Source organism: Watersipora subatra, chromosome 1, assembly GCF_963576615.1.
Source record: "Watersipora subatra chromosome 1, tzWatSuba1.1, whole genome shotgun sequence".
Taxonomy (NCBI): domain Eukaryota; kingdom Metazoa; phylum Bryozoa; class Gymnolaemata; order Cheilostomatida; family Watersiporidae; genus Watersipora; species Watersipora subatra.
In genome coordinates, this window is record NC_088708.1 from 52,943,295 (window position 1) to 52,969,869 (window position 26,575).

The window sequence follows — 26,575 nt, forward strand, 5'->3', positions numbered from 1 at the left end:
TGAAAATACTGTATATGCTTTTTCCAGCGAGAAAACAGACAGGATTTTTTAGTCTGACAACAAATGGATTGGAAGAAATAGCTGTCTGACACATCACCAGTTGCGATATCAAGTTGCATTTACGAGTCGGGTGTTATGTTCAAGAAACGTGAACTATTCACTATACTAATGTCAAGGTGATAATCGCATTTGCAATTTTTCATCAGCTCCACATGCTTCTCTCAAGAGCTTATTAGGTATAAACACAAATATTTTTATCAACTGTTAATTGTAATTCTCTACGTTATCTACTAGACTTTGGTAAAAATATTTTCATAGTATGCTCTAAACTACGAGTGTTTTCTACACCAATGAGTAAACTTAGTCGCCTTAAATGTTCTTAGTGGTCCTTTGTCTTTATTATTAAAACCAGCCGTCTACACTTTTTAGGCTCTTGAATTGGAGTAGGGAGCTTTCCGTGATAAATAAAGTTTTTTACACGTGTCCATTAGTACAATCAACTTAAAATCTAGTCCACTTGCAAAATCAAATGTCTAGTTTTTCATATCCGATGTATATACAGTGCTTAATCTGTTCTAGTCATAGACCTATTAACTATACTTATAGTTAATAGGTCTATAGTTCTACTCCATCCCTTACTTAGTTGCTTTGCATGTATGTTATACCCTATCCACTACTCATACTCAATGCAAAGTGGATAAGTACACTACTCTTTTTTCAGTATTAGTGAGGTCAATAGAATTCTGTATTATCACGCTAACCTCCATAAACACAATATACATGTACAATCAAATGCTTACTTTTGTTTGTTTGTCTAATACGTAAATGCTAAAGTAACTTAAATGATTAAAAAACCAGCAATGAAATATTTCCATTCAATATTGAAAACCATAACTAAAATGGGTCACTTGAAACCAATTATTTTTATTTTCATCTACCCTAGGACACTTATATTTCGCTAGTATTTAGTTTCGTGAGTAGCACACAGAGTAAAATTTCGCTGCAACTTAATTTCGTGGCACTGATGAGTGCGAAAATATAGTGGTGTGAAAATAAATGCTGTGAAAATAAATGCAGTGGAAAAAAAATTACATTCCTCAAGTCCAGTTCACCAATAAGAAAAAAATTCAATTTGGGAATAGTTCGTATTTGTAAACCACAGGTTGAAATGTGTGGGTGAGATCGACAATTCAATTTGATCACTTGCTGCCATTTGTTTCTTAGACTATCAATGACGTCTAGGTCCCTCCCGCCGTGACTTTCACACTCGAATCCCAAGAAGAAGATAATAGATAGGTAACAACCAACTTCACAACCAAAACTGTATAACCCTTACGCTGCCATAAACGCATTTATGCGTTTTCTAGGGGCCACTGACATAAACGCATTTTCTGAATTTCTCAGCAATTGTCTGGTAACCTGATTTTATTATTTGTTGACTACATAACCCACGGTCTTTAAGTGTTTTATGAAATTGACTGTGTTGTCCGAAGATTTCTCTATAAAATCAGCCTAAAACAACGAAGCAATTTTAAACTTTTGTTTGAGAATTTCTAATCTAAAAACGAACATTTTTCTATGAGTTCATTAACTACCCCGCGCGAGTCATAAAACAGGTAATTAGTTGTTGATGACATAATAGCCAGTTTAGATTTTCGTGATTATACAGATAATTAAAGTAGAACTTGAAAAATACTGTATACATATCATGAAGCAATATCGGCAATTTCGGTAAAATGGCTGGCACTAGGCCGGTAACGAATTTGTACATGATTGGCAGTGAAAGAGATAATGTGGTTGGACCTGATGAGGGTTGATATTGTTTTTGGATGGTAATAAAATTCATCACTGCAATAATTATTCTTCAATTTTACGACTTCACCTACCAGACTTTCATCCTCATCAGTTACAAATTCGGTGACTAAACTGATATTGCTTTGCCATGCTGCTCAGTTGGTGTATTAGCTATAATGAGTTTACCAGAAATTTCCCATTTATCCTAACCACAGACGAAAGTTGCCTGCATTTCTAATATTACGATTTTATTGTGGATATCAATGAACAAAGCTATTTAACTTCGCGTTTTCGCTCGTTCGTTATGATAGTTTAGTTTCGCTCATTAAATTTTTGCGAGAGGATTACACCGCGGAAACGCGAAAGTTAGATGCCGCGAATACATAAGTGTCCTAGGGTACATTAGATCACTTATGCTATCATGTTTTTAAAAGTTGTAGATGATGCACTTGAAAATTGCTAAAAAATTAGTGGCAGTGTGTTAAAGGCGTTGGTTTATTGATTATGTGCATGGTTAATGGCAGATCTTTGATTTAAGTTCTCTAATAGTTTGTGATAGAAAGCTGTTGTGATAAGCAGATTTTTTGGCATATATTGTCTGTGTTTCTCCGTTGACCATAGCTCTGGTGGAAACCATAGATGCTGTTCAGTCTTGTATCAGATCATCATATGAACTTGACAGTGCAGTGTGTTTCTCCTTGTTAGATAGAATACAAAGTCGGAGTGTGTGTCTTCTTTTGTCTTTCAGCAAATGTGTCAATTCCAAGTTTTTTACGTGCAGCAGATACACTTTCTTTTCCTTGTACGTTAAATATATATCTGATGGCCTTTCATATACAGGCTTGTTAATTGCTGTAGTCCATACTGATAATACATGTACAACATGTGGTCTACGCAGTTTAGTGTAAGCCAGAAGCCATACAATTTTGGGAGCATGGTGAAGACCCTGTGTGATCATTTCTAGTTGGCGATTGGCATGTCATTACTAGTACCATTTTGTGCAGAATTTGCTACTGATCTCATTCTATTATGAGTTTATAAAGGTCAAACATGATGAATGTCAAAGTGGCGGTCTATAAGAGGTGGCATTCAATTAAAGAGTGCCGCTGTATTTTTCAACCCTTTTATAGTCACGTTCTATTAGATGTGGCATTCAAATAAAGGTGGGACTTTAATTGACGTTTTACGGTAACGGGTAGACAAATTCATTTTGATATATCAAGTAATTCTCTTTTCTTTTTAGAACAGTCGACCCTCATTAAAATAGACTAATAGTTTAAAGGTTGACTTGCAACAAAATTCACATTACAATTATTTGGTATCAGAAGATTCACTATGTCTTACTCTGCTGTGTTGTAGGTGCAAAATATGTGGAAATGTGATGACAAGCTCTTAAAAGCTCCAAAACAAAAAGCCGCGGTAGATTGAAATCAGCTTAGTTCTCTGACGTAGTCATTACATTTGGTTATTGTCTTGTCACGTGATGTTCTCACGTGAATTGCAAGGCCAATAAAAGGCTCAATATAAAACTTCTCGTAGCACTAGTTTATGACCAACACTTCGGGTTTTACCAAAGACCTCGTATCAAATATAGATGCTCGCTACTTTACAGTTTTGTTTTGGCTTGGTCTAATCGTTTATTCGTAATCTGATCATGTGACCCATACTTCACGAATAATTTCTGCAGCATTTGTCGATTATCACAGGTGACCAACAGACTCGTCATGTTTATCAGACAATGATATGTACTCCTTCGAGCTAAGGTTAAAAATTTTAACGAATTTTTATGGTAGGTTATAGGGTATCAGTGCTGAAAGTGACAGCATTACAATGATAATAAAATAGACGCGTAAGAACAATAGACATGGTTTTATTGAATGCGTGAAGTATATTTGTGAAAATATTTCGATGAATGAGGTTGCATGAAAATGTAAACGGAAGCCATCTTGTACAACTGCGTCCCATTTGAGCCGTTTTGGAAAGAGATTCCAAACTATGGCGGTCTCGTGTGGCTGTGATTAACTGTTTGTTTTTTAGCTTTTGAAAGCTTGTAATCACATTTCCACATATTTTGCACCTACAACACAGCAAGGTAAGACATAGTGAATCTTTTGATACCAAATAACTGTAATGTGAATTTTGTTGCAAGTCAACCTTTAACCAACATGCCTACATGTAGATGTAGGTCTATATATACAGAAAAAAACATTAATTGAGTCTATATACATGTATATTGCACTATATACTGTGCACTATACTATACTGTATATACTTTAAAATATTGTACCTGTGAAAAAAATTGCAGTTTAAATATAAAAAAAGTAGAAAAGAAACCTATCTGCCTCATGTGGATGCCGAAGGTGCTTGAAGCGATAGACATTAATCAGGTAGTAAATGTTTTGGTTTATTCTGAGTCTGAAGAAGCGAGTTGCTGATAGCCACTTGTAGAAAGTTGAAACAACTGAGGTCATGGTTCCTCAATATTTTGGTCCATTTCCACAAACAGGTTGGGACAGACAGGCTTGAAAAACGAATTAATTTTTGTTGTCTTTCTGGCTGGTGTTGTCTATCAATGATAATTTCTCTGAAGGCTCTAAAATGTTAATAATATTGCTGGGTCTCACTTCCTGGTTACAAATCAGTGTAGCCGATAATATTGTCGAGCGATTTCTGGACGAGACAGTGAGCTTAGGTTTTGGAGGCAATGGTTCATCTTTACTACCAACGGTGTTTGTCTTTTTCGATATGTGAACTAACGAGATTCTTTGAAGGATGGTTGACTGCATCATTGCTGTGTGCAGATGCAGTCCTTAGTGTCAAGCCAATCGTTTGTTTTTTTTCTTACCAGTTTCTCTTTTTTAACAATCAATTTCAATTAGATCAAAATATATTGCATCGCAAAGAAAAGTCTCCAACTTCTCCAGCATCTTGAATTCTTACAAATACTTTCAGTAACAGGTGCAGGTACCAAATTTGACGGTTTAGAAACTCAAGTTTGTTAAAAATATACTCAATCGAATTGCAAAGGTTGATAATGCCTAATCAATTATTTTTTTGGAAATATTTTTGATAAAAAGTGTAACCATGCTTGTTTTACATTAACAACACTTATATAAACAATAATCTTGGCTACGTTACAATAAGTTACATATATTTTAAAAGTGCATAAACTTAATGTTTATGCACTTTATGAACTTAAACTTTTAAACCTTTGTTGGTTGTATTTTTGTTTTAATGAATTTGTACTATCTTCCTTTTTTATTTGAGCTTTTCATTTCTATGTAAACTAAAAGATAGAAACCTTGCTGCAACTCCGTAGTACGGCGACTACAATTTAGGTGAAGTACATAAGCATAGACATATTATCATAGACATATTATCATAGACATATTATCGTATGAGATATTGCTATATAGACATGGATAACGGCAGAGGGATCAAGTTTTTTAAAAAACCTACCCTAACAAGTTGCAGATATATTTTATGCATCTACAAAGCCACAAATTAATGTTATGGTACTGAAATTAGGCTGTGTACATTTGACCTAGATATATAATCATATGAGATAGATTGGTAAACAAGCATGTATTAAGGGAAAGTGTGGAGAGGCTACCTGAATTTATCTGAATAGCGCTGGGTATTTCAGTTACTTGCCTATGTTTGAAGTTGCTAGAGAATGTTTATTTGTTTTTATGTTATAGTTGGACTTGCAGTCTGCTACAAGATGTCTGATGAAACTTCAGCGCCATATGCATCTGAATTGTCAGCTAAAACTTCAGTGAAAAGTGTTAAGAAGTTGGCTGATTTGAACTCATTGAGTAAGGAGGAGCTCGTCGACAGAATACGACAGCTAGAGTTTCATGTGAATCAATTGAAAAATGTCATAGCCAAAAATAATGGAGAGAAATCTGGAAGAGCAAAACACTACAAAGATAGGCCGTTTGATTGGTCAAAGCATAGCAGACGCCATGTTGCACTGAGGATAGCGTATCTTGGTTGGAACTACAAAGGGTATGTTGTGCAAGAAGACACTAACGAAACCATCGAGCACGTATTGTTTGATGCTTTGGTAGCGACAAAGCTTATAAAAAATCGTGAGACGTCGAATTATCATAGATGTGGTCGTACAGACAAAGGAGTGAGCGCATTTTGTCAAGTTATTTCTATCGATTTGCGGTCTACTCAGTCATCAGGCCTCGGTGTCGTCCCAGCAGAAAATCCTGTGGAGACGGATAAGCCAAAGCCCGAGTTAGACTACACCGGAATTCTCAATAGGATACTACCTGACGAAATTCGGGTGTTAGCGTGGGTGCCAGTGAAAACAGATTTCAGCGCAAGATTTGATTGTAACTCAAGGATTTACAAATATTATTTTCCTAAAGGGGATTTGAATATAGAATTAATGAAGGAAGCCGCGCAAAGGTTACAGGGTTCTCATGATTTTCGCAATCTTTGCAAGATGGATGTGGGCAATGGCGTGACCTGCTTTGTGCGCCAAATTGACAAAGCCGAAGTTATGAGCGAGACTGATGATGGATATTCGATTTGTGTGTTTACGGTGGTCAGTAAAGCATTTTTATGGCACCAGATCCGTTGTATCATGGCTCTGGTGTTTATGGTTGGAAAGGGTTTGGAAAAGCCAAGCATCATTGATGAATTGTTTGATGTGGAGAAGCACCCGTGCAAACCACAGTACACAATGGCTAATGAACTCCCTCTCAACCTGTTTGAATGCCTTTACGATGATTTGGAATGGTCTTATAATCCAGGTGAGTTACAAGTGGTGCTCTGCACCCAACCTGGCTATACCTAGGTAGAACTAGGCTATTCCCATTATCGTTAAAAACTTGGTTGAATCTGAAAATTATAGATGCTCAGTTCCAAAATAAATCAAATTGTTTTCAAAACATTTTAGTATTTCCCCTTTAACTGATAGGACAACTCCAATTACAAGTGGTGCTCTGCACCCAACTTAGCTATACATAGGTAGAACTAGGCTATTCCCATTATCGTTAAAAACTTTGTTGAATCTGAAAATTATAGATGCTCAGTTCCAAAATAAATGAAATTGTTTTCGAAACATTTTAGTATTTCTCCTTTACCTGATAGGACAACTCCAAAATAGAAAATGAATGTCTTCTAGTTGTCGAATACATCGTGTCATCACTTCAGTCTATTGGCATACAGTGAGCCTGCAGTTTTTTCAACTTGGGCCTTTGAGAACAATATTATATTTGTGCATAGATTTACCTTTATTTGACCAATGTGAGCAACAGCTCAAAAAGATGGAGTGTCACAGTTATTGAAGTATAGGGTATGCTTTTTGTTATAGAGACATATTGACACCCCTTTTAGCAGTTCGTATCGCTTCAGTTTTTTAAACGAGACATCGCTGTACAATTTTTTACATAATATATGTTGTTCCCCATCTTATTTGGTTTTTACCAAGAATTTAATCGCAAACAAGTGAGTGTTAGCACCATATACTCCACCAGCGGCAAGTACAAGTAACAAAGTTTGTTTTCTGCTTTTTACAAATTCAAATAGGATTCGTTGTTACTCTTGTCTAAACCTTTTTAATATGCCTGTCTGGTGGACTTATTGTACTGTAATCAGTATGTAGTAGATTAAATAACCAAACCATAACTAATGGAAAAGACATGCTAGTGGCCAACATGAAACATCAATTCCATGTACAGCCCAAACAGCTTTGCCAAGCGATTGTCGATATCTAAAGATGAGTTCCTATATTATATTGTTTGATACATACTAAAAACAATATGGCCAGCGACACCTGTTCCCAACGACACCTGTTCCCAACATACTAGTGGTGTTATGCTTGTATTCTGCGCAGATGAAGTGGAGCGGCTCGTGTCTCACTACCAGCAGCTTTGGTCCAAACAAACGGTGAAGAGTACAATGCTAAAAGCTCTGATCGATCATCTCACCAACCATAGTCCCACAGCGGATCATTACCACGCTGACTTTCTGCTCTCGGACTACCGCAGGCACAGTGAACATCGACCGCTACTTAGCAGGACGACATGTAGCAGCCTTGAGGACCGCAAAGAATACTATGCAAAACGTAGAAAGCTTGACAAGTGCCTAAAGGGTACTGCAGTCGAGAGTAGCAATCCGAGTGACTGATCAAATACATCTGCACTTGGATCCTAATTTGTTGGGAATAAACTCATTAAAACAAACAACTTGTATATTTTACTATAAATCATTCAAAAGTTCTAAGCTATAATAAATACTAGCATATGCACTCGTTAGTAGTTCAAATCATTATAATATAATAATAAAAAGTAGAAGTGTACAAAAGATTTAATCTGTCAGCTCAATCTTCGTCGTTTGCTCTTTTGAGACATTTCATGAGAAAATCATAGCATTGCTTCATGTAACCTTCTCTGTGCGTTCTGAAATGCTGCACGTGCTTCGAGTCATCCCAACACTGAAATGTTATGTCAACGCCTTGCATTTGTCGTCTCGTTATTACATATTCAACATCACTCGCAGCTATTAGTGCATCTGTCTTACTGAAGAGATAGAGCTCTGGACAGCCATCCTGATGATAAATCATTTCATCATAAGTGCAAGGTACAACCTTCCAGCCAAATAAACGGGAAAGTGACAGAAAACCTACATACGCCGCAGCAAACACGTAAAACCCAACCTTTAGCAAAGTGCTCAGCATGTTGGGATTGTTTGCTGGAAAAGTGGATAAAACTATCTGGCTCACTGTTGGGTTGCCAGGTGCGCTGTCATAAACAACCCCTAATTGTTCGATTTCTTCAAATGATGAGTTGTTTTGTAATTCATTTCTCATAGCATTGTATAGCCGACAGCCACCATTGCTGAAGATGTGAAAAAGCACTGGGTTGTCTGACAAATTCATCTCGATCAAAACATCCAGAAGTTTTTTGGCCACCTCGGAAGTCTTTTGTCCTCTATATATATCACTATTGGTAGGGCTGTATCGGATTGTTGTGCAACTGCAACAAAACATCATTGGTTAGTGCTCAAATGTAATTTATAGTCTGGTGCGCACTGTTTCTCCCCGTAGAAAGAGCCGAGGACACATTAATTTAATAAATTAATAGTTTTAGCACCATGTATTGTTAATGAAAAAACATACCACCCAGTCAAAGCACAGTGTACCACACAAACCGAGAATCTTCAATGCTTAACGAGTTAAGTAAGTTTATTCAACAAAAGACAGTTTTCTAGTGAAATGTAAAAAAGTAAGTAGAGTAAAAGGTAAAGACAGGTAAAATAAGCTCAGATGTAATAATACTGTTCGTTTTAATATTTATTGCATGACTTTTACAACAATATAAACGAACGCAGGCCATATAAAATTTGTTTGTATATCATAGAAAGAAGCCTTTCAGCACTATGTATTTCCCATGATTTGACTAAAATTGAAGATTGTCTTTAAAGGTTGACTTGCAACAAAATTCACATTACAGTTATTTGGTACTGAAAGATTCACCATGTCTTACTCGCTCTGTGTTGTAAGTGCGGAATATGTGGAAATGTGATAACAAGCTCTTAAAAGCTCAAAAACGAACAGTTCACCGCAGCCATCATGAAAACGCCGTAGATTGGAATCTACCATAAAAATTCGATTAATTGTTTAACCTTAGCTCGAAGGAGTGCATATCATCCTCTAGTAAACATGAAGAGTCTGTTGGTCAGCTGTGATAGTCGAAAAATGCTGCAGAAATTATTCGCGCTGTTTGGAAGGAAGTATGGGTCACATGATCAGACGATCTAGACAGGCAGGAAGTATGGGTCACATGATCAGTCAATCTAGACGATTAGACCAAGCCGAATCAAAACTCTAAAGTAGCGAGCATCTATATTTGATACAGGCATTGCTGTGGAACCCGGAGTTTTTGTTATAAACTAGGGCTACGAGACGTTTTATATTGAGCCTTATATTGGCCTTTCAATTCACCTGATAACATCACGTGTCAAAATAATAACCAAAATGTTTGAGAATGCATCGAAATAAAGAGATAGTTAAATAAATAATAGTTGTTTTGAATAGTAATATAGAAAAAAGCTGAACACTTGACAAATTTTTTTGCTTGTGGATTTAAAAAGGTAAAGGTTCAGTGATTATACCTAGAATGTTGATTTGAGATAAACTCGTATCATCCTTGAAAGATTTGGCTTCAACTCTGTAGATAGCAAGTGTTAGATTTTTTACTTTTTTGTTAAATGAAGAAATGCACCTCATTAGTTCTACTACTAATATTAAACGCTACGTTTAGGCTTACATGTATAGTACGATGTTGCACGTTAACGTTGTTGTATGGAGATGATGCGAAAACAACATACCAATAAGGAATGCAGCCAGACCACAGGATAGGCATACAATACTTATAAGCAACAAGACACCCAAAGACATTAAAAGATCCAATAATTAGAAAATGTCAAAAGCAAATTAGAAAATGTCAAAAGCAAATTAGAAACTTCAAAATTGGAGGAATTGATCATAGAAATTGCGTCAACACCAGATGAAGAATATGCCAAAGGGAAGTCGAAGCAATTAAGCCTACCAACTACCAGTTCCAAAAAACCACCAGAGAAACATTAGAGATGAGTCAAATGAGTCACATAGAAATTTGCCACTCGTCAAACATGACCTAGATACCAAAAGTAAGGCACGAGCTCCACCCTACATACTGACATCACGTGCACCAGCTGAAGACTTACACAAACAAGATATCATAGCATTGAACCTCAACACTTAACCTACACCCACAGCCTTCTCACATGCCAGACATCTATAAAACAACCAATGACTCAGCAGCTCTCGCTCTCTCTTTTCGAGGGCCTCCTTGGACGCTTTCCCATCCGCCTGCTGAGGAACTTCTCTCCCCCCTATAGAGCCTCATCTCCTTCATTAGCGGAACCTTTGCTACGCCACTATTTCAACTGCCGAAACCCCCTACCTATGGACTGTCACGATTCTCGTTTGACTGTGGAGACTCACAGCTGTACTGGACTGACTAAACAAACATGAACGACCGTTCGAGTAAGAATGCAACTTTTATTAGCTATTATAATTGTTTGTCATTAATATTATTGTTTTAGAATTTTGTTAGTTGTGTATTTCATCGTTTGACTTATAGAATAAAGTAGTAACTTTTACTGGTAAATATCAGTATTGCTTACAATAGCTTAACACCTTCACTTGTACCTGAACCAGTAATAATCAAATTAGTTCCCAAAAGCTAAGCAAAAGTGCACAAACTAAACATAGTGAAAATAAAATGACAAAATAATTTCAACACTGATGTTGTGTAGATTCGGATTAGTTATGCATAACATAATTTCTCCACATCCCCCCATAAGAACGTGAAGCATTTCTTAATGAATAAGAAGTATGCAAAAATTGTTTTGTAGTTCATGCGTTGTCACAGAGCCAAATTAGCAACTTCGAAATAATACAAACTGATGGTTATCAAAGAATTTTAAATTTGGTATATTGCATCAGAAAACAAGCAATGCAGAAAGGTAAGTTGCCGTACCTAATATATTGTACGTTAAAAATACATGTATTTTGAACCGAGTTATATGCTCTTCTGCTTACAAGCTAAGATAATTCTCACATACTAACGATGTTTAAGACGCATGGCCTTGTACAAACGCTAACATCAGATACAACGTACCCAACACTTTCGTATATTTTGCTGTATTTGGCTAAGTATTTATCTTCACAGCCCATCCATCCAACTAACATTACAGCAGTCTCGTTCTTCTGTAATGAACCTTTTAATGCATTAAACTCGTCGTCTGCGTCAGCACCCAGTGTTGGAGCAGGAAAAGTCACATAGTATTCTATATCGTCTGTATCATTATCGGCAGCCATTTTCGTATCTATTCAAGCGGATAACAGATACGTAAGCCTGTGATTAACAACATAATCGCTCTGTTATATCGCCTCGTAGAATTACGATGTAGTTTTAGTTACCTAATGCTAAGGTCGAAAAGCATCAATCAGCATTATCGAAGCCTTTATCCGCGTAAGAAGACAACTCCGAATGAGACCATTATACATATACAGTACCGTATATGTAGTACGTTGGTTGTTTTACTGCTTGTTTTCAAAAGAAAACTGCTAGTTTATAATTGTCAAAACGCTGTTTTCTGCTATCACAAAGCAACATTTTTAGTTATGAACAAACTGATGTTTAATAGATTAGGATAATCAGCGACTACATTTGTGCTCAAACCAATTTTCCCAATGGGTTTAGATAACTGACTTTTGCAAAAGGTTGCTGCATCTGGCTAGTCAAAGTTCAATGAAACTCTTTTGTGCTCATTTTTTGGATATATGGCAAACATCGTAATTTCTATAAAGTAAGCTTTTTATTTTACACAATGATTAATTAATGTCTAGCTTTCACAGTAGCAATATGAAATCATATGAACTTACCTATTTTTCACTCAAACAGGTTTTGTTGTTGTAGACATACACAAAGGTTTTTAATAACAGCTTACAAATTTTTATTCTAGTAGTACATAGCACAACAATAAAAATAAGGATTGAAGATAAACTTGGCTTTATCAACATAATATTTGAATCAAATAAAATATTCTAAATAAAAACATAAATTGGTTCAATCTATGTTTGAGATTCTTAAAATAACTCGTCTTTTAAACATCATTTATCGTGTTTTGTTGTCAAAAAATTGTTCTGTCAACAAAGTTTAATCAGTGAATTTTAAAAATAAAATGAAACACTTATGCGGCTAGAATAAATATAATGAATTCATGACAATTTTACATCGCTGTAGGTATTAGATTAAAATGGCCCATCGTACATGTCTAGAAAATAAATAATATTTACCATGACAAAACAAAATAAGTGTAAATGCAATGCATGATATCTAGTTAAACACTTTCATTGTCTGGGGTAAGAGTTATTAGGAGATATCGGTGGGCTTCTGCTTAAAGATGAATCGGCGGCCATAGTTGTGATCGTAGCTTTGGGTGCGTCGTTGCCATACGTCTGCTCTCCAGGCTTACGCGTGCTCGAGGAAGACCGGTCATTCTGAGTAAAGGCCTTTCTGAGGTAAACATGTTGCTTATATCTCTTGAGCATGCAGCACAATGAGAGGGCCTAAAATGATAGGTCATGACCTATAGTTTGTTTACAGCCTTACGTTAACATCAGCAGAGATCAAAACACTTTATCGAATGTTTTACGTAGCCTGATTGGCATTTATTCTTTTTGAATAATTAATAAAGCACTCTAGCATGATATTGTCGATTAGTTTTAGCTGAGTTATAATTGTAAAAAATTGTTGTCAATAACTCGTGACTGAGCTGCTTCAAGCTACCTACGTCTTCTCATTGATTAACTCTTACCTGGCAGCTGTGTGTCAGGATGTAGTAAACACGTGTCTGTGATATCAGAGTGGTTGATTCATTTTTAAATTAACTGAACAAATATATTGATAAAGTGGAAAGTCCACTAGAGCCTAGCTTGACTGTCATTTCAAAAACAACCAATAAAGCTTGTTTGCTTCATACGTCTGGCTTGAGCCAGGCTAGCCTATTTAATGAACCCTAGAAACATTGTTTTTGGGTGCTCTAGGAAAGAGTGGCTAGAGGTCCTCAGAAGCAGGCTTGAACTAAATGAGTCCAAAATCTAGTCACTGATACACAGTTTAGAGCAAATAAAAATGTGCATGGTTGGCTTAAATTTCAATTTGGTGAAGCAGTGTTTTCATAACGTACCAATCTTACCTTTAAAAATGTCAAAGTTGTTAAAATAGAGAAGTTTAAATAAAAAAGTACGACTTAGTAACCAGTTTATTACACAAATAATTGAATTAAAAAGATTGATTTTAAGTTCTACAAGCTGCTTAATTGCCAAGTAGTAATGGCATGCTTCTGTCGTACAGTGACAGTGCCTGGTAGTGTTCTCATGTTCTCTAGTAAAGGCACACCACCAGGTCTAGTTTTTATAAACTACCTTGGGTGGTCCTAACACTTATCAAGGGCTTCTTCTGGAACTGTCAGATTATCCCAAAGGAATGAATTTTGCAACACGTCTAGTCTGACAGAGTCAGGTAGCCATTTCACTTGCCCAATGTGCGAAGGACAGAAGTGAATCTTTAATGTGCCCATGTTGTCAGTGCGGTACACAGGGCCTCTAGGTTATGGTCTAGATTCGAAAGACCCAGCAATTTATTTTTAAAAGCTTGCTGAGAGCTTCTTGTCAGATCGACATTAAGCAGGGCTCGAACCACCAACCTCATGGTTGACAGTCAGATACGCTACCCACTAAGCCACCCTGAAACCTAGCCTGTCTTGACAAACTGTTGTTTTTGCGGAGTTGTTCCCCCGTCGATCGGGCGAGCAACACAACACATGTTGTGTTGGTCGCCCACTCGACGGGGGAACAACTCCGCAAAAACAACAGATCGTCAAGACAGGCTACCTGACACCCTAATTGACAAGTACTCACAAGTACTCACTCAGAAACACTATGCCATGCGATTAATTAGTTAAATTCATAACTAAAAGCAACATTTTTGATGAAATATGGTAAAAATGTATAATTGTATAAATCTGTCGCAAATGTAAGAGAATATAAGTAGATTATTGATAGTGATTTGCTTCTAATCTGATTGTGCAATCATGTTCTCGTATGTGAGGGGTCAAATCTCAACACAAACTTACTTTTTGGTTGAAAGGCAAACTGCACTGTTGAAAGGCAGACTGCACTGTTGAAAGGCAGACTGCACTGTTGAAAAGTAAGATTATTATTGTAAATGATGATTAAGTTTATTTAGCATTCACATTGAAAAATCTGACAAACTGCTTTTTTTGTTTAAAATATGCATTTAGAGCTGCTATCAGATAGTCTACATCTATGTATGGTACATCTATGTATCTACAGTAGATGCTACATCTATGTTTGGTTATTGCAGCATTTAGAAGGTTTCCAGTGGTTTGAGAGATCTCACATTCCATTCTGTTGAATTAGCAAACATAGCAATTACCGTAAAGGTTCATCAATTGTTTGTTACGTATGATTCATGCGTAGGCCTCACCTGCTTGAAACTTTTTCGGAAGTATCTTGACATAAATCCATAAACAATGGGGTTGAGGCAACTGTTGCAGTAGGCTAAGAGAGAGAAAGCTGTGTTCATAGGTTTAGCGTATGGATATTCCTGCGGGAAGTAGGGAACTACTGTTCCCATGGCAACAGCCAGATTGTAGGATAGAATTGGACACCAGCAGATGATAAATATTATGACCACCATAAACAGCATCTTCAGCACCTAAACAAAAAGTCAGATTGTCATAGACAGGACTGGCGAAATAAATTATTTACACAGAGTAGATAATGGTCCAGCTCCCGCTGTGTGCATAAGTTAATGGACCATAGCATTACGTATTAGGAAGCGCTTAAATTATATGTTATTAAATAATTATAACACTTTACTTCATTGTTTTATAATTTTAATTAAAACATTCAAATTTACATACCTTGCGTATTCTACACCAAAAATTTACACAAGTTTTTTAGAAAGCAGAATGAAGAGACACGCAATATCAAAAGATTATTAGTAGAGCTGCAAGAACTAATATTTGTTACAAATTATGAAGGCTTTTATCAACCATGCGATGATTTTATCGTATAACCCAATCAAAGTTCCAAACACCATTAATCAAAATAAGAAACGGTATGTATATTACTTCATTCTGACTGAATCTTCATAAAATACTACAATCATGAAGATCAGTTAGGAAATAGACCAATAGTAATAGTTTCAATCTTTACTATAATAAGAGCCGTGTTTATCTATCTAAGAAAAAGAGGTTGTTTTCAAAGGGATTCGATCTCATGACTCTCAGCTTAGTAGACTGTCACTTTACAACCAGCACTGATCATCCACCTTACCACCCAGGAGCAAACTCGACTAGACTGCAAACTAGACTGCTAGGGTACTAGTGTATAGTTACTTGACAGCTTATATTTTTATTCAGTGATGCACTCGCTTACCTGACCTCTGACCTGAGCATCTCTGTTGTGAGTTTTACTTAGCAGTTTTTCATCGACTATCTCACTCGGTGCTGGACTGCCATCTAGCTTTCCTTCTCTCTTAGAGCACCTTCCACCGCTAAACATCAAATAACATTTTTCATAGAAATTTATATATTAATTTTATATAATATATACAATTATACTTACCATGTTGATTATTTTATTTTTGGCTTCACAAAAGTACTTTTTATACTACAAAGATTTAGGCTTGATATATGCTATAGTACTGGTTGGTTACAGTAAGTTGATAGTACAAGCTCAAGGAACTACAACAGTGGTCTCTTTGGCATGAAGTAAATGCGTCAAAGTGATCAATAGACATACATATATATAAAACAAGGTTTTGCACTTTAGTACAACTAAACTTTTGCCACTTTATACCTGGCTTTATGTTAGCTCCATTTTTAAGTTTAGCGCTCGATTCGTGAAGCCATTACAATTAAACTGGTTTCAGACATTTAAAAATATTTAAAATGCATAGGCCTATATATAATATACATGTATATACTATATGTATAAAATATATACATATATATTTTATATATAAGTATCCTATATATATTTATGTATATAATATATATATATATATATATATGTATATATAAATATACATGTAATGTAGTTTACACTGTAAAGTAAAGTGCTCAATAATTGAGTCAATCAGAACTGTGTATGAAGTTTATTAAAAACTACAGGTTAAAATCATTACTACGAATAGTTTCATGCATTTGCATTGCAATCTTCAAGTAGAATCTAAAAAATATATATATGTTTTTTTAAAGCAGCCTGATGATTGACAGGAGAAGTCATGAAACTGCCAGTAGCTGCAAAGATAAGTGCAACTATTTTCCATAACTAGTAGCCTAATATATTTTATATATATATATATCTTTGATGATTGAGTGATTAAATTAATTGACTTGAATATTAGCCTTATAAAATACTATCTACCAGCTATCAAATAGTATGTGCTGATTGAAACATCAAGATGTAGAATATCATGTGAAAGTGAAATAAGATCTTGACTATTTCACATGAAAATCTTGCACTGAAAATGCAGCAGAAGTAAGTCATACTAGTAATACCAGACCCTTCCTTTGATTGAATGGTTTCTATGAAATGAGAGGCTGACTGCGTTGATAAAGTTGATCATTTGATAGTTTGATCGTTTCATAAAGAAGACGACTCCCTTTGCTTTAGAAGTGATCACTCATGAGCTTTACTATTCCAGACTGAAACTATTTACATATAGGTCTTTTAATCGATTTCTTTTCAACAATAACACATTTGTTATAGTTAACTTTTTCATGTAATGATATTTTTTATGAATGAAAGAAGCAATAGTATTCTTAGATTCTCACCTTTTACAAAAACTTTGACTGACAGATCATGGCTGTCTTTGCGAGCAGCGCGCATTTCAACTACCTAATTTTCAAAAAAGCAATTACCAATGCTAATAAGATAGGTAGATTTGCTACTCTTGGGAGATGAATAAGCAAAATTGAATTTGTCAATAGTTGCTGAAGTCGGTGTATATCACGCTTGTTGATAACGTCACGGCTAAGCCACACACGTAGCCACTGAATACATGATAGCCATTGCTTGCGTATGAGTAACATTTGTAACTTTGGGTAGTAATATAATTTGTAGTACCAAAGAATTAATATTAAGGGTTAATAGATAGTATAGCGTAGTTTAAATAGTTGTGTAGCCCTTTGTTGTATGTGGATACAAGCTGAGAAAGACCGCCAGGATACAGTCTGAAGGGACTGATAGAATTGTTTTCATTTCCTTTTCAGGATATTTTGCAGGATGTAGTTATTTAAAATAAACACAACAGGCGTAATAATAAAGTAAATTTGCTGCCCCACTTCTATTTAGGAAATATAATACTTCCACACTTTTGCGTTAATATCACGGTTCATTTGAAGTTGTTTCCATTTTAACTCACCCGCTTTGATTCACACTTTCTGTAACGGCCCACAATTCGATACAAACACCGGCGTAGGCGATGGCCATGGTTATCACAGGAAGGAGGAAGAGCAAAGAGAGCATATAAACCTCAAATGCAATAGTTAGGAGTTGGCCTTTCTTGTCCGTTGAAGAAGTATACTTGTCGCACCAGTACACAGGGTCATGTAACCCTGTTTTGTAATGTTTCTGTAAGAGATATAACAAGAACAGCCATAGAAACAGTCTCAGTAAACTCTGGTACTGATCATAAGAAAGAAAGAAGCTTGGATTAACTTTATATCAATTTAGAGTTGCAGATCGTCTCTTTCTCTTGAAAGACAAAATGTTTTCAAACTTTAGAAGTTTGTTTACTATGCATCCGTTCATATGAAATGGCTACAATTATTCTAGTCTTTTGGAAAGCATGTTTTTTGGAAATAATCAACAAAGCTTCCGGAAGGTTTAAAATTAGGCAATGGCATGAGCTTGTAAGTTATTCAAGGAACACTGTCAAGGACTTTTTGTTATATTGTCATATAATCATTATCTTTGTTATATTGTCATATAATCATTATCTTTGTTATATTGTCATATAATCATTATCTTTGTTATATTGTCATATAATCATTGTCTTTGTTATATTTTCATATAATCATTATCTTTGTTATATTGTCATATAATCATTATCTTTGTTATATTGTCATATAATCATTATCTTTGTTATATTGTCATATAATCATTGTCTTTGTTATATTGTCATATAATCATTATCTTTGTTATATTGTCATGTAATCATTATCTTTGTTATATTGTCATATAATCATTATCTTTGTTATATTGTCATATAATCATTATCTTTGTTATATTGTCATATAATCATTATCTTTGTTATATTGTCATATAATCATTATCTTTGTTATATTGTCATATAATCATTATCTTTGTTATATTGTCATATAATCATTATCTTTGTTATATTGTCATATAATTGTTGTCTTTGTTATATTGTCATATAATCATTATCTTTGTTATATTGTCATATAATCATTATCTTTGTTATATTGTCATATAATTGTTGTCTTTGTTATATTGTCATATAATCATTATCTTTGTTATATTGTCATATAATCATTATCTTTGTTATATTGTCATATAATTGTTGTCTTTGTTATATTGTCATATAATTGTTGTCTTTGTTATATTGTCATATAATCATTGTCTTTGTTATATTGTAATATAATCATTGTCTTTGTTATATTATCATATAATCATTGTCTTTTCATCTTACATTTGTTTTACTCTTAATAATACTGATGATATCATGATCACTGACCAACTTTTCTGCTAAGAAACACGTCAGGACTGCAGCCACTATTAATAGGCACTCGCTAAGCTGTTTTATATCAAATCAGTAGATAAATATGCTTTATTGTTTATCCACAACATACGGCAGCAATGCTCTAGCATTCTTGCTGCCGCTATTATGCCTGAGATAAGTCTATTAATTTAAACAAAAACATGCCGTTACTCGATTATTATTTTCTCTTTATTCGCTAATGGTCTGTACTATATCACAATTACCTGTACAAATAGTATGGGTAGGGAAAGGATGCTGGCTGTGATCCAAATGGCTACAATCACTGATCTTGCGTGGCTCGCAGTGCATATGTACTTTGCCCTTAACGGTCTCGATATGGCGTAGTACCTGTAAATGGTGAAATGATTTTGGTGTACCAAGCTGTCTTCACACCTCCTCTCAACCTGCCTCTGTGTTCTCACCTTAATCTGCCTTTGCGCTCTCATCTCAACCTGCCTTTGCGCTCTCATCTCAACCTGCCTCTGTCTTCTCACCTCAACCTGCCTTTGTCTTCCCACCTCAACCTGCCTCTGCACTCTTACCTCAACCTGCCCCTGTGTTCTCACCTCAACCTGCCTCTGTGCTCACACTTCACCTAGGCTTGCCCCTGTTTATACACCTCACCTAGATCGGGCCTTTCTTTCACCTCACCTACATGTAAGTTTGTCTCTAGTCTCTCACCTCACCTGTTTGGTTCTGGCAAAAGCTGGCCTATTTTAAATGAGAGCTAAAGTAACTCGCAGCGGCCATTCTTCTCACGGTGCTACTGTTCCTACTTTCTCAGGTGCCTGTATTTTATGATTACATTTACCTTGAGGCACTCTTTCATCCTCACTTTTTGTCTACACAAACCACAATAAATTACACTTCGCTAAGGTTGTTTCATTTAATGCAATAAAGAGATGACATTTCTATGTAGCTTGGCCACTTACCAACACTCGGTAAAAGAAACAGACACCTAGAGTCAGACACATAATCTATTTACGAATAGCAGATGAGTTTCATTGTTTGTAGAGCTGAAAAGGGCAAAATAAATTCACTTATAAATGTGGTCTTGTTCAAATTAAGTAACGCAGCTTTTCTTACAAGGGACGGGAACAATATAGATTTGCGTTGGATCTTCCTGATTATGAATATCGTTTGAAGGATTGTCAGCCATAATTGCATGATGACACATCACAACTGCAAGTGCTTCTATACAATACGCTTTCAATATCTGTGATTCCTACATTCTCTATATTGTAATTGGACTAACAAAGACCTAATCCTTTATACTCGATGTATAGCCGGGTACAAAAATCATGTTACAATTATCAAGTTATCTCTGTAGTAATAATTATCTTTTTAGCTGAACAGCAAATCCGTTCGCACCGTAGACATTCAAGTGTCATTGACAAATGATCAATACAGTTTGCTGTAATTTTATAACTTAATATTAGTGTCTATGTAAGCTGAAAGTGTTCCAACTGGGCGTATCATCAGATATAGGTTATTAAACTGTTGAAGCATCTGTTAGATAAATTGCTGACAGGGTCAGCGACAGCGGCTCCTCAAATATACTATGTTATTATTCAGTCATTGATTAGCAATATATTTAGAAATAAATTTACACTATATTATGCAGATTTATGAGTGGCTGAACTTTTGAATTTAATGTTTTATTGGAATTATGCTGATTATCCAGATAAAATTATGCTGATTATTCAGATAACTTGAAATACTTTATGAGTCTGTAGACTAAGGTGCAGCTGAGAGTCAGCCGCAGCGAGCTTGCCTCGCATCGTAATCGCAATCCTTACAACTGACATTTTTAAAGTTCACATGTTTAACCTCTTATCAAATCTACTGCTTGGCAGAGTTAATCTACAGCTTGTCTGATGGAAATATTATGGGAGATTATCTCATCGCAATTATTATTCGAATACTAAAAATTATTTAACTGCTTATAAGACAATTCATTAAAGCAATATAGAAAAATGATATTAGTTCACGAGTAAACATTTGTTTAAATTGAGAAATGACGACATTTTGTTAATTTCACTGCTAATTTATTGAGAGGACCAATAAACTTGAAACTTATGCGGTAAAGCGCATTATGCCACTAACAAAATTGTTTTAAGCAGTTTTTTTTAATTACAAAAATGTATGATTCAAGTGGTTTTTCAAATACAAGCAATATTTAACTTTAACAAAAATAAAGTAAGTTCAATTGAAAAAATTCTGTTTGTTTGTATAACATTTTTATTGGTAATAGTTATTCTCAACAAAATGACTAATGACTAAATAGTTAAACGATAGCTGGCCATATCTTGTGTTATTACGATTTGGTAAAGCTAAAATGCTTTGTAAAACGTATTGAGTGGCAAAGGTAGCCAAGTGGCACTTTTTCCTGAATTTAAACATGCTATGCACTATGACTACTCCACTTACACTATAGCCGACTAGACTTCACCAAAATCAGAGAGACCTTGCTGCATTTAAAAGACAACCAAGAAGCATTATGATCACAGCTAATAGGATTTCTTATTGAGAGCAAAAGTTCTACTGAAACGCTGGTCTTCTAAGATGTTTGGCTAAGTTTGTAAACTTGTCTCTCAAATGTAAAAATTAGCTGTTTTGAGTGAAGAGTGCTAAGATATTAAATTATTAGACAAAAAATTAATTTCTTTTCTAATATGTTGTGGTCTAGAGTGCCTGAATGTGAACAGCAGGCTTGGCTTCAATTACTAGACAGGTCACTGTGTGAACAATCTCTCGGAGACCGAGTATGATGTCTGCTTGGATTACTGCAACAAAAGGCTGAGCCTGCTTTTAAAGATCATTGTTGCAAGCAAACACTGTCTCTGGGATCTTGGCTGAGGCATTTGAGTCCAGTGGCAAGGGAACCTTGACAACTGGAGACCAGTGGCAAAAGAACCTTGACAACTGGAGACCAGTGGCAAAAGAACCTTGACAACTGGAGATCAGTGGCAAAAGAACCTTGACAACTGGAGACCGGTGGCCAATGAACCTTGACAACTGGAGACCAGTGGCAAAAGAACCTTGACAACTGGAGACCAGTGGCAAAAGAACCTTGACAACTGGAGACCGGTGGCAAAAGAACCTTGACACCTGGAGACCAGTGGCAAAAGAACCTTGACAACTGGAGACATGACCAGTTGCGGAGAGCAATTTAAAGTTGGATGTCCTTCCTGTTACTACTAGTGGCCTTTGTTGAAAATTGAGCCCCAGCCTGGTGTTCGCAGGTGAGGCACTCTAGACCACTAGGCCAAAGATGGTGACTGGAAGAGCATCTGATCTTTAATTGTTCTTTTCCTCGCTCTACCAAATCAACAATCTAGTCTGCTCTTCGACAGCCAATCAGCCGCGCTGGAGTTTACAAAAAAAAAAGTATCGTGAAATATTAAAGACTATTGTTCTGTATTATATATTAATAGCTATATACATACTCACTCTAGAAAGCCAACTGCCTCATCATTGTCAGGTTTAATCAGGAGAGCATTGATTTGGGAAGATAAACCCTAGCTATGGTGACAAGTAGCTTCCACTAGAGCGTATAAAGGATTTATATAACGCCATGTCAGAGTGTACCAGATATAGCACCAGACATGGTGTGTGGAAACGGTGCAACCCATTTAAATGCTATAACTATTGGCACTCAGCCAATAAGGGCAATATGAGAAAACTAACTATCTAATTACACACAGAAATGATGAATCTTTTCTTTGAAGACTAGCAAATTTGCCAGAAATATAAAAAAAATAAAAAATAGTTTTATGCTATCAAATTACTCCGTCAGGTTAACTTTATACACTCCTCAGTACAATCCTGCTCAACATATTTGTACATGCATAACAAGCTGTATACATGTAGTTATACATGTAGTTATACATTTATACATACATAACTACACATACATATATATACTGCAAAGCTACACACTAGCAAACATATATATCTACGTACATACATGAACAGAGGTACATAACTATATGCATATACGATAGGCACCTACAATACTGAAGAGCCTGGTGATTTGTATATTTCAATGCCAATGAAAAACATATACACTTTTTTATACACATGCATAAGTACAAACATTCATATATACATACATAGACACATACATAAAAACAAACATTCATGCGTATATATACACATGCATCAGTACAAACATTCATGCATATTTGCACACATATACATATATACACTTGGAGACACGCGCGCGCGTGCACACACACACATGTACGCTCATACATAAAATAGGAGCTTTTTAAGAAAGCAATAAATCAAATCAAATAAAAACAAAAAGAACCAACAAACTATGTTTTAGACTCAACCAAACATCATTGCTGATTAGGTGTATCAAGTTCTACTTTGAAATATTTTACATTGTGTTATACCCAATATTCTGTTGAGAGTTTAATACAATTTAGCTCAAGCTGAGAAAGTCCTACTGTTAATATCTAGAGGGTCTTCTAATTAGCCTTATTACTAAACAACTGAGTTAAATAAAGGTCAGACATAATATAGTTTATACTGTTGACTAGCTATATTTATGTTTATGAATGAAGTGAACCTGGGAATGGTGAACAATCATATCAAATGGTAAGAGTGCTAGTGAGATAGGAGATAATTCTACATAGTAAAATGAAAGCTGACCTTTCAAGGCTGATTGCTGTCAGAGTCATGATGCTGGTCACCATAGAGAGCGTCTGAATGTAGTGTGTCAATGAGCACATAACTCCTCCAAGTATCCACTCAAAAGATATCAACTTTGCCAGCTAGAACACAGGCTAGAGTATTAGAGACAAAAAATTTTTTTATAGATTTTTTAAACCTTAAAATAATTCTGTTCAAGCAGTGGCTAATATAGCAAAGTATGACGGAAATAATGCTAGTAATAATTATTATAAACAATATAATTTACTGTGTGGCCTAAGTTAGTCCGCTCAAAATATACATTTTCAACTTTCAATATACATTTGCAATAACAATAACGATAAAACTGCTTTGCACAATATTCCATAAAATGGATTCGCACCCTGTTGCTATACAATATATTGAATATGAATACTCCTACTGGCAATCACTTTAACTGAACAGATGAATGACAGATGACAGACAAACAGTCAAGTTTATATATACGATATATAGATGAATATTACTGACAATAAACATCCTGATGTCATGCTTAATTTTGCTGACACCCTCAGACTACCGTCTCTTGCGTATTAAAGAAATAACTTTTTTAATACTTAATAAAAGTATCTGTAGTTTTCAATAATCGTGGAGTACAGGCTAAACGAAATCTTATTTTTTAGATCAACACGTTCAGATTGTCATTGTACCTGTGTAACTCAATTCTAGCTGAGGTACTGGCAAGTAAGAATGAATTCAAACCCTACAACTGATGTTCTCATTCAACCCTGTCATCGTCTGAATAAATACATAATAACTAAATGATTTAGGGACTTACAACTATAGCTGAGATTGAACTAAAATTGCTGTTTTAAATTTTTTTACTCTATTAATAAAAATTGCTTGAAATGCAACCATTCATGCATATACATACATATAAATAAGTAAAAAAATTCATGTGTACACACATATACTCATACATAAGTACAAACATTTATGTGGACATACACATACAAAGACATAAATTAAAAATTTTTTATGTGCATGTATATACTTATGTACATGTATGCACATACACATACATAAGTATAAACATTCATGTGTGTGTACATGTAAACTTACATGAGTACAGACATCTATGTTTACATGCATATACACAAATACAAACCTGCATGCTCATGCATTTGAGGTACTTGAAAAGTTTTTACAGGATGAACTCTTTAAACTGATGAAAAAAAAAAGTCATATATTTAAACTAAAAAAGTCACAACACAACTTCATTTACAGTTTTAATGTCTTTCTATATGCTTTTTTAAGAAATAAAATTCGGCAGCAGAAAGCTATATAAAATAATGAACTGAAAGATTGTCAACTTATAGAAACACTTTTAATTATTTTACTAGATATGTTTATCAGACTGTTTGGCCATCTGAATACACAAAATATTTAGCAGCGATACATTTGTTTTGAATACAATAGTATAAGGTAGTAGCGTATACAGTCTGCTAAAAATAAGTTTGATTGCTTAGAATTATCGGTGTATATGCTGCCAATAATTTTATATGATAGCTGAAGGTTTTATTCCACTCAATTCAGATGTGGGGTAACGCAAAAAATTCTTACAATGCCATCATAGCTAACATGTGACATGTGACATGAGCCATCATAGCTAACATGTGACATGTGACATTATGCTAATCAGAATGTCTTCTGATTAGTCTTTTGATCAAAATTCGGCACAATAATAGATAATAAATAGCAATATATAATAATAAAAATATATAATATAAAATAATAATAGTGATATAACATATAATAAAATGTTAAGGTATGAAAGATGACATTAGATATAAATGAAAAACGACTGTTTTATTTTATAAGATTTATTTTATAAGTAGATTTTGCAAATGAATCATTTGTATGTAAGTATGTAAGTAAGTCATTTGTATGTAAGTATATGACTCTTGTAATGGTTTTGTTACATTTAAACTTTTCAGCGTGTTTTGTACAGTTTATACTGTTCAACTTCTTGTAAATTCTTTATAGTTTTACATTAAAAAATATCTATAATTCTTAGTTCTTATATATTTTTTTCAGTTTAGCAATAATAAAAATTCCACATATGCAATTTTATGGGATTTTATATTATTCTGTCTGTATTTCATCGTTGTAAAGAATTTTAATGTAAATTTATGATTTTTTTCATGCCAATGACTTGCTGGTCACTGCGGTAATGAGTTACTATAAGAATGTTCTAGAAAAATTTGCTACATTATTGTGCAATAGTTATAATTTGATCCCCTGAATGTGTTACCTAGAATTTATCTTACTGATATGACAAGGAAAACGGTCATTTGATAACACACTTATTATTAACAACTTTGTATAACTATCCAGTTTTTCACTATTTCTACCAGAAATTCAATTGAAGTCTTTAAAGGGTGAAACTAGGTATGAACTGTGCTGCTCATATCATATCAGATACTGTGATAATCCTCAGATTACGAGATTATTAACAAGTTCAGAAATGTAAATGAGTTTTTAACTGTATTCGTAGATATTTAAGAAAATCTCTGTAAACCTCTTTTTAATGATACCCAAAAGTTGATACAATCCAGTAAAACAATTTTACTACTAATGATACCAAAAGGTTGGAAAAAATCCAAAAAAACTATTTTTAACATAAACAGTCTACCGTAAATAGTAATAATCTTTACTATAATAAGATCGGTGTCCATTTGTCTGTCCGT

At 34.8% G+C, this 26,575-nt stretch overlaps 3 protein-coding genes across 3 annotated transcripts; 1 reads left to right on the forward strand and 2 right to left on the reverse strand.

Annotated features, from left to right (window-relative positions):
- Positions 1 to 202: 202 nt before the first annotated feature.
- Positions 203 to 8,129, forward strand: LOC137385813 (tRNA pseudouridine(38/39) synthase-like). Its single transcript, XM_068072379.1, has 3 exons — positions 203 to 236; positions 5,496 to 6,563; positions 7,649 to 8,129. Exons 2-3 carry the CDS (start codon positions 5,519 to 5,521, stop codon positions 7,939 to 7,941), a joined length of 1,338 nt encoding a protein of 445 aa, XP_067928480.1. The 5' UTR covers positions 203 to 236; positions 5,496 to 5,518; the 3' UTR covers positions 7,942 to 8,129.
- Positions 7,996 to 11,680, reverse strand: LOC137385818 (transmembrane protein 53-B-like). Its single transcript, XM_068072388.1, has 2 exons — positions 11,481 to 11,680; positions 7,996 to 8,789 (listed from the first exon to the last, which is right to left on the reverse strand). The coding sequence occupies exons 1-2, from the start codon at positions 11,678 to 11,680 to the stop codon at positions 8,135 to 8,137; spliced, it is 855 nt and encodes a 284-aa protein (XP_067928489.1). The 3' UTR covers positions 7,996 to 8,134.
- Positions 11,681 to 12,362: 682 nt separating this feature from the next.
- On the reverse strand, positions 12,363 to 23,964 carry LOC137385817 (QRFP-like peptide receptor). The gene is made up of 6 exons (XM_068072387.1): positions 23,847 to 23,964; positions 19,409 to 19,532; positions 17,826 to 18,034; positions 15,833 to 15,950; positions 14,877 to 15,107; positions 12,363 to 12,934 (listed from the first exon to the last, which is right to left on the reverse strand). Exons 1-6 carry the CDS (start codon positions 23,924 to 23,926, stop codon positions 12,716 to 12,718), a joined length of 981 nt encoding a protein of 326 aa, XP_067928488.1. The 5' UTR covers positions 23,927 to 23,964; the 3' UTR covers positions 12,363 to 12,715.
- Between the last annotated feature and the right edge of the window lie 2,611 nt (positions 23,965 to 26,575).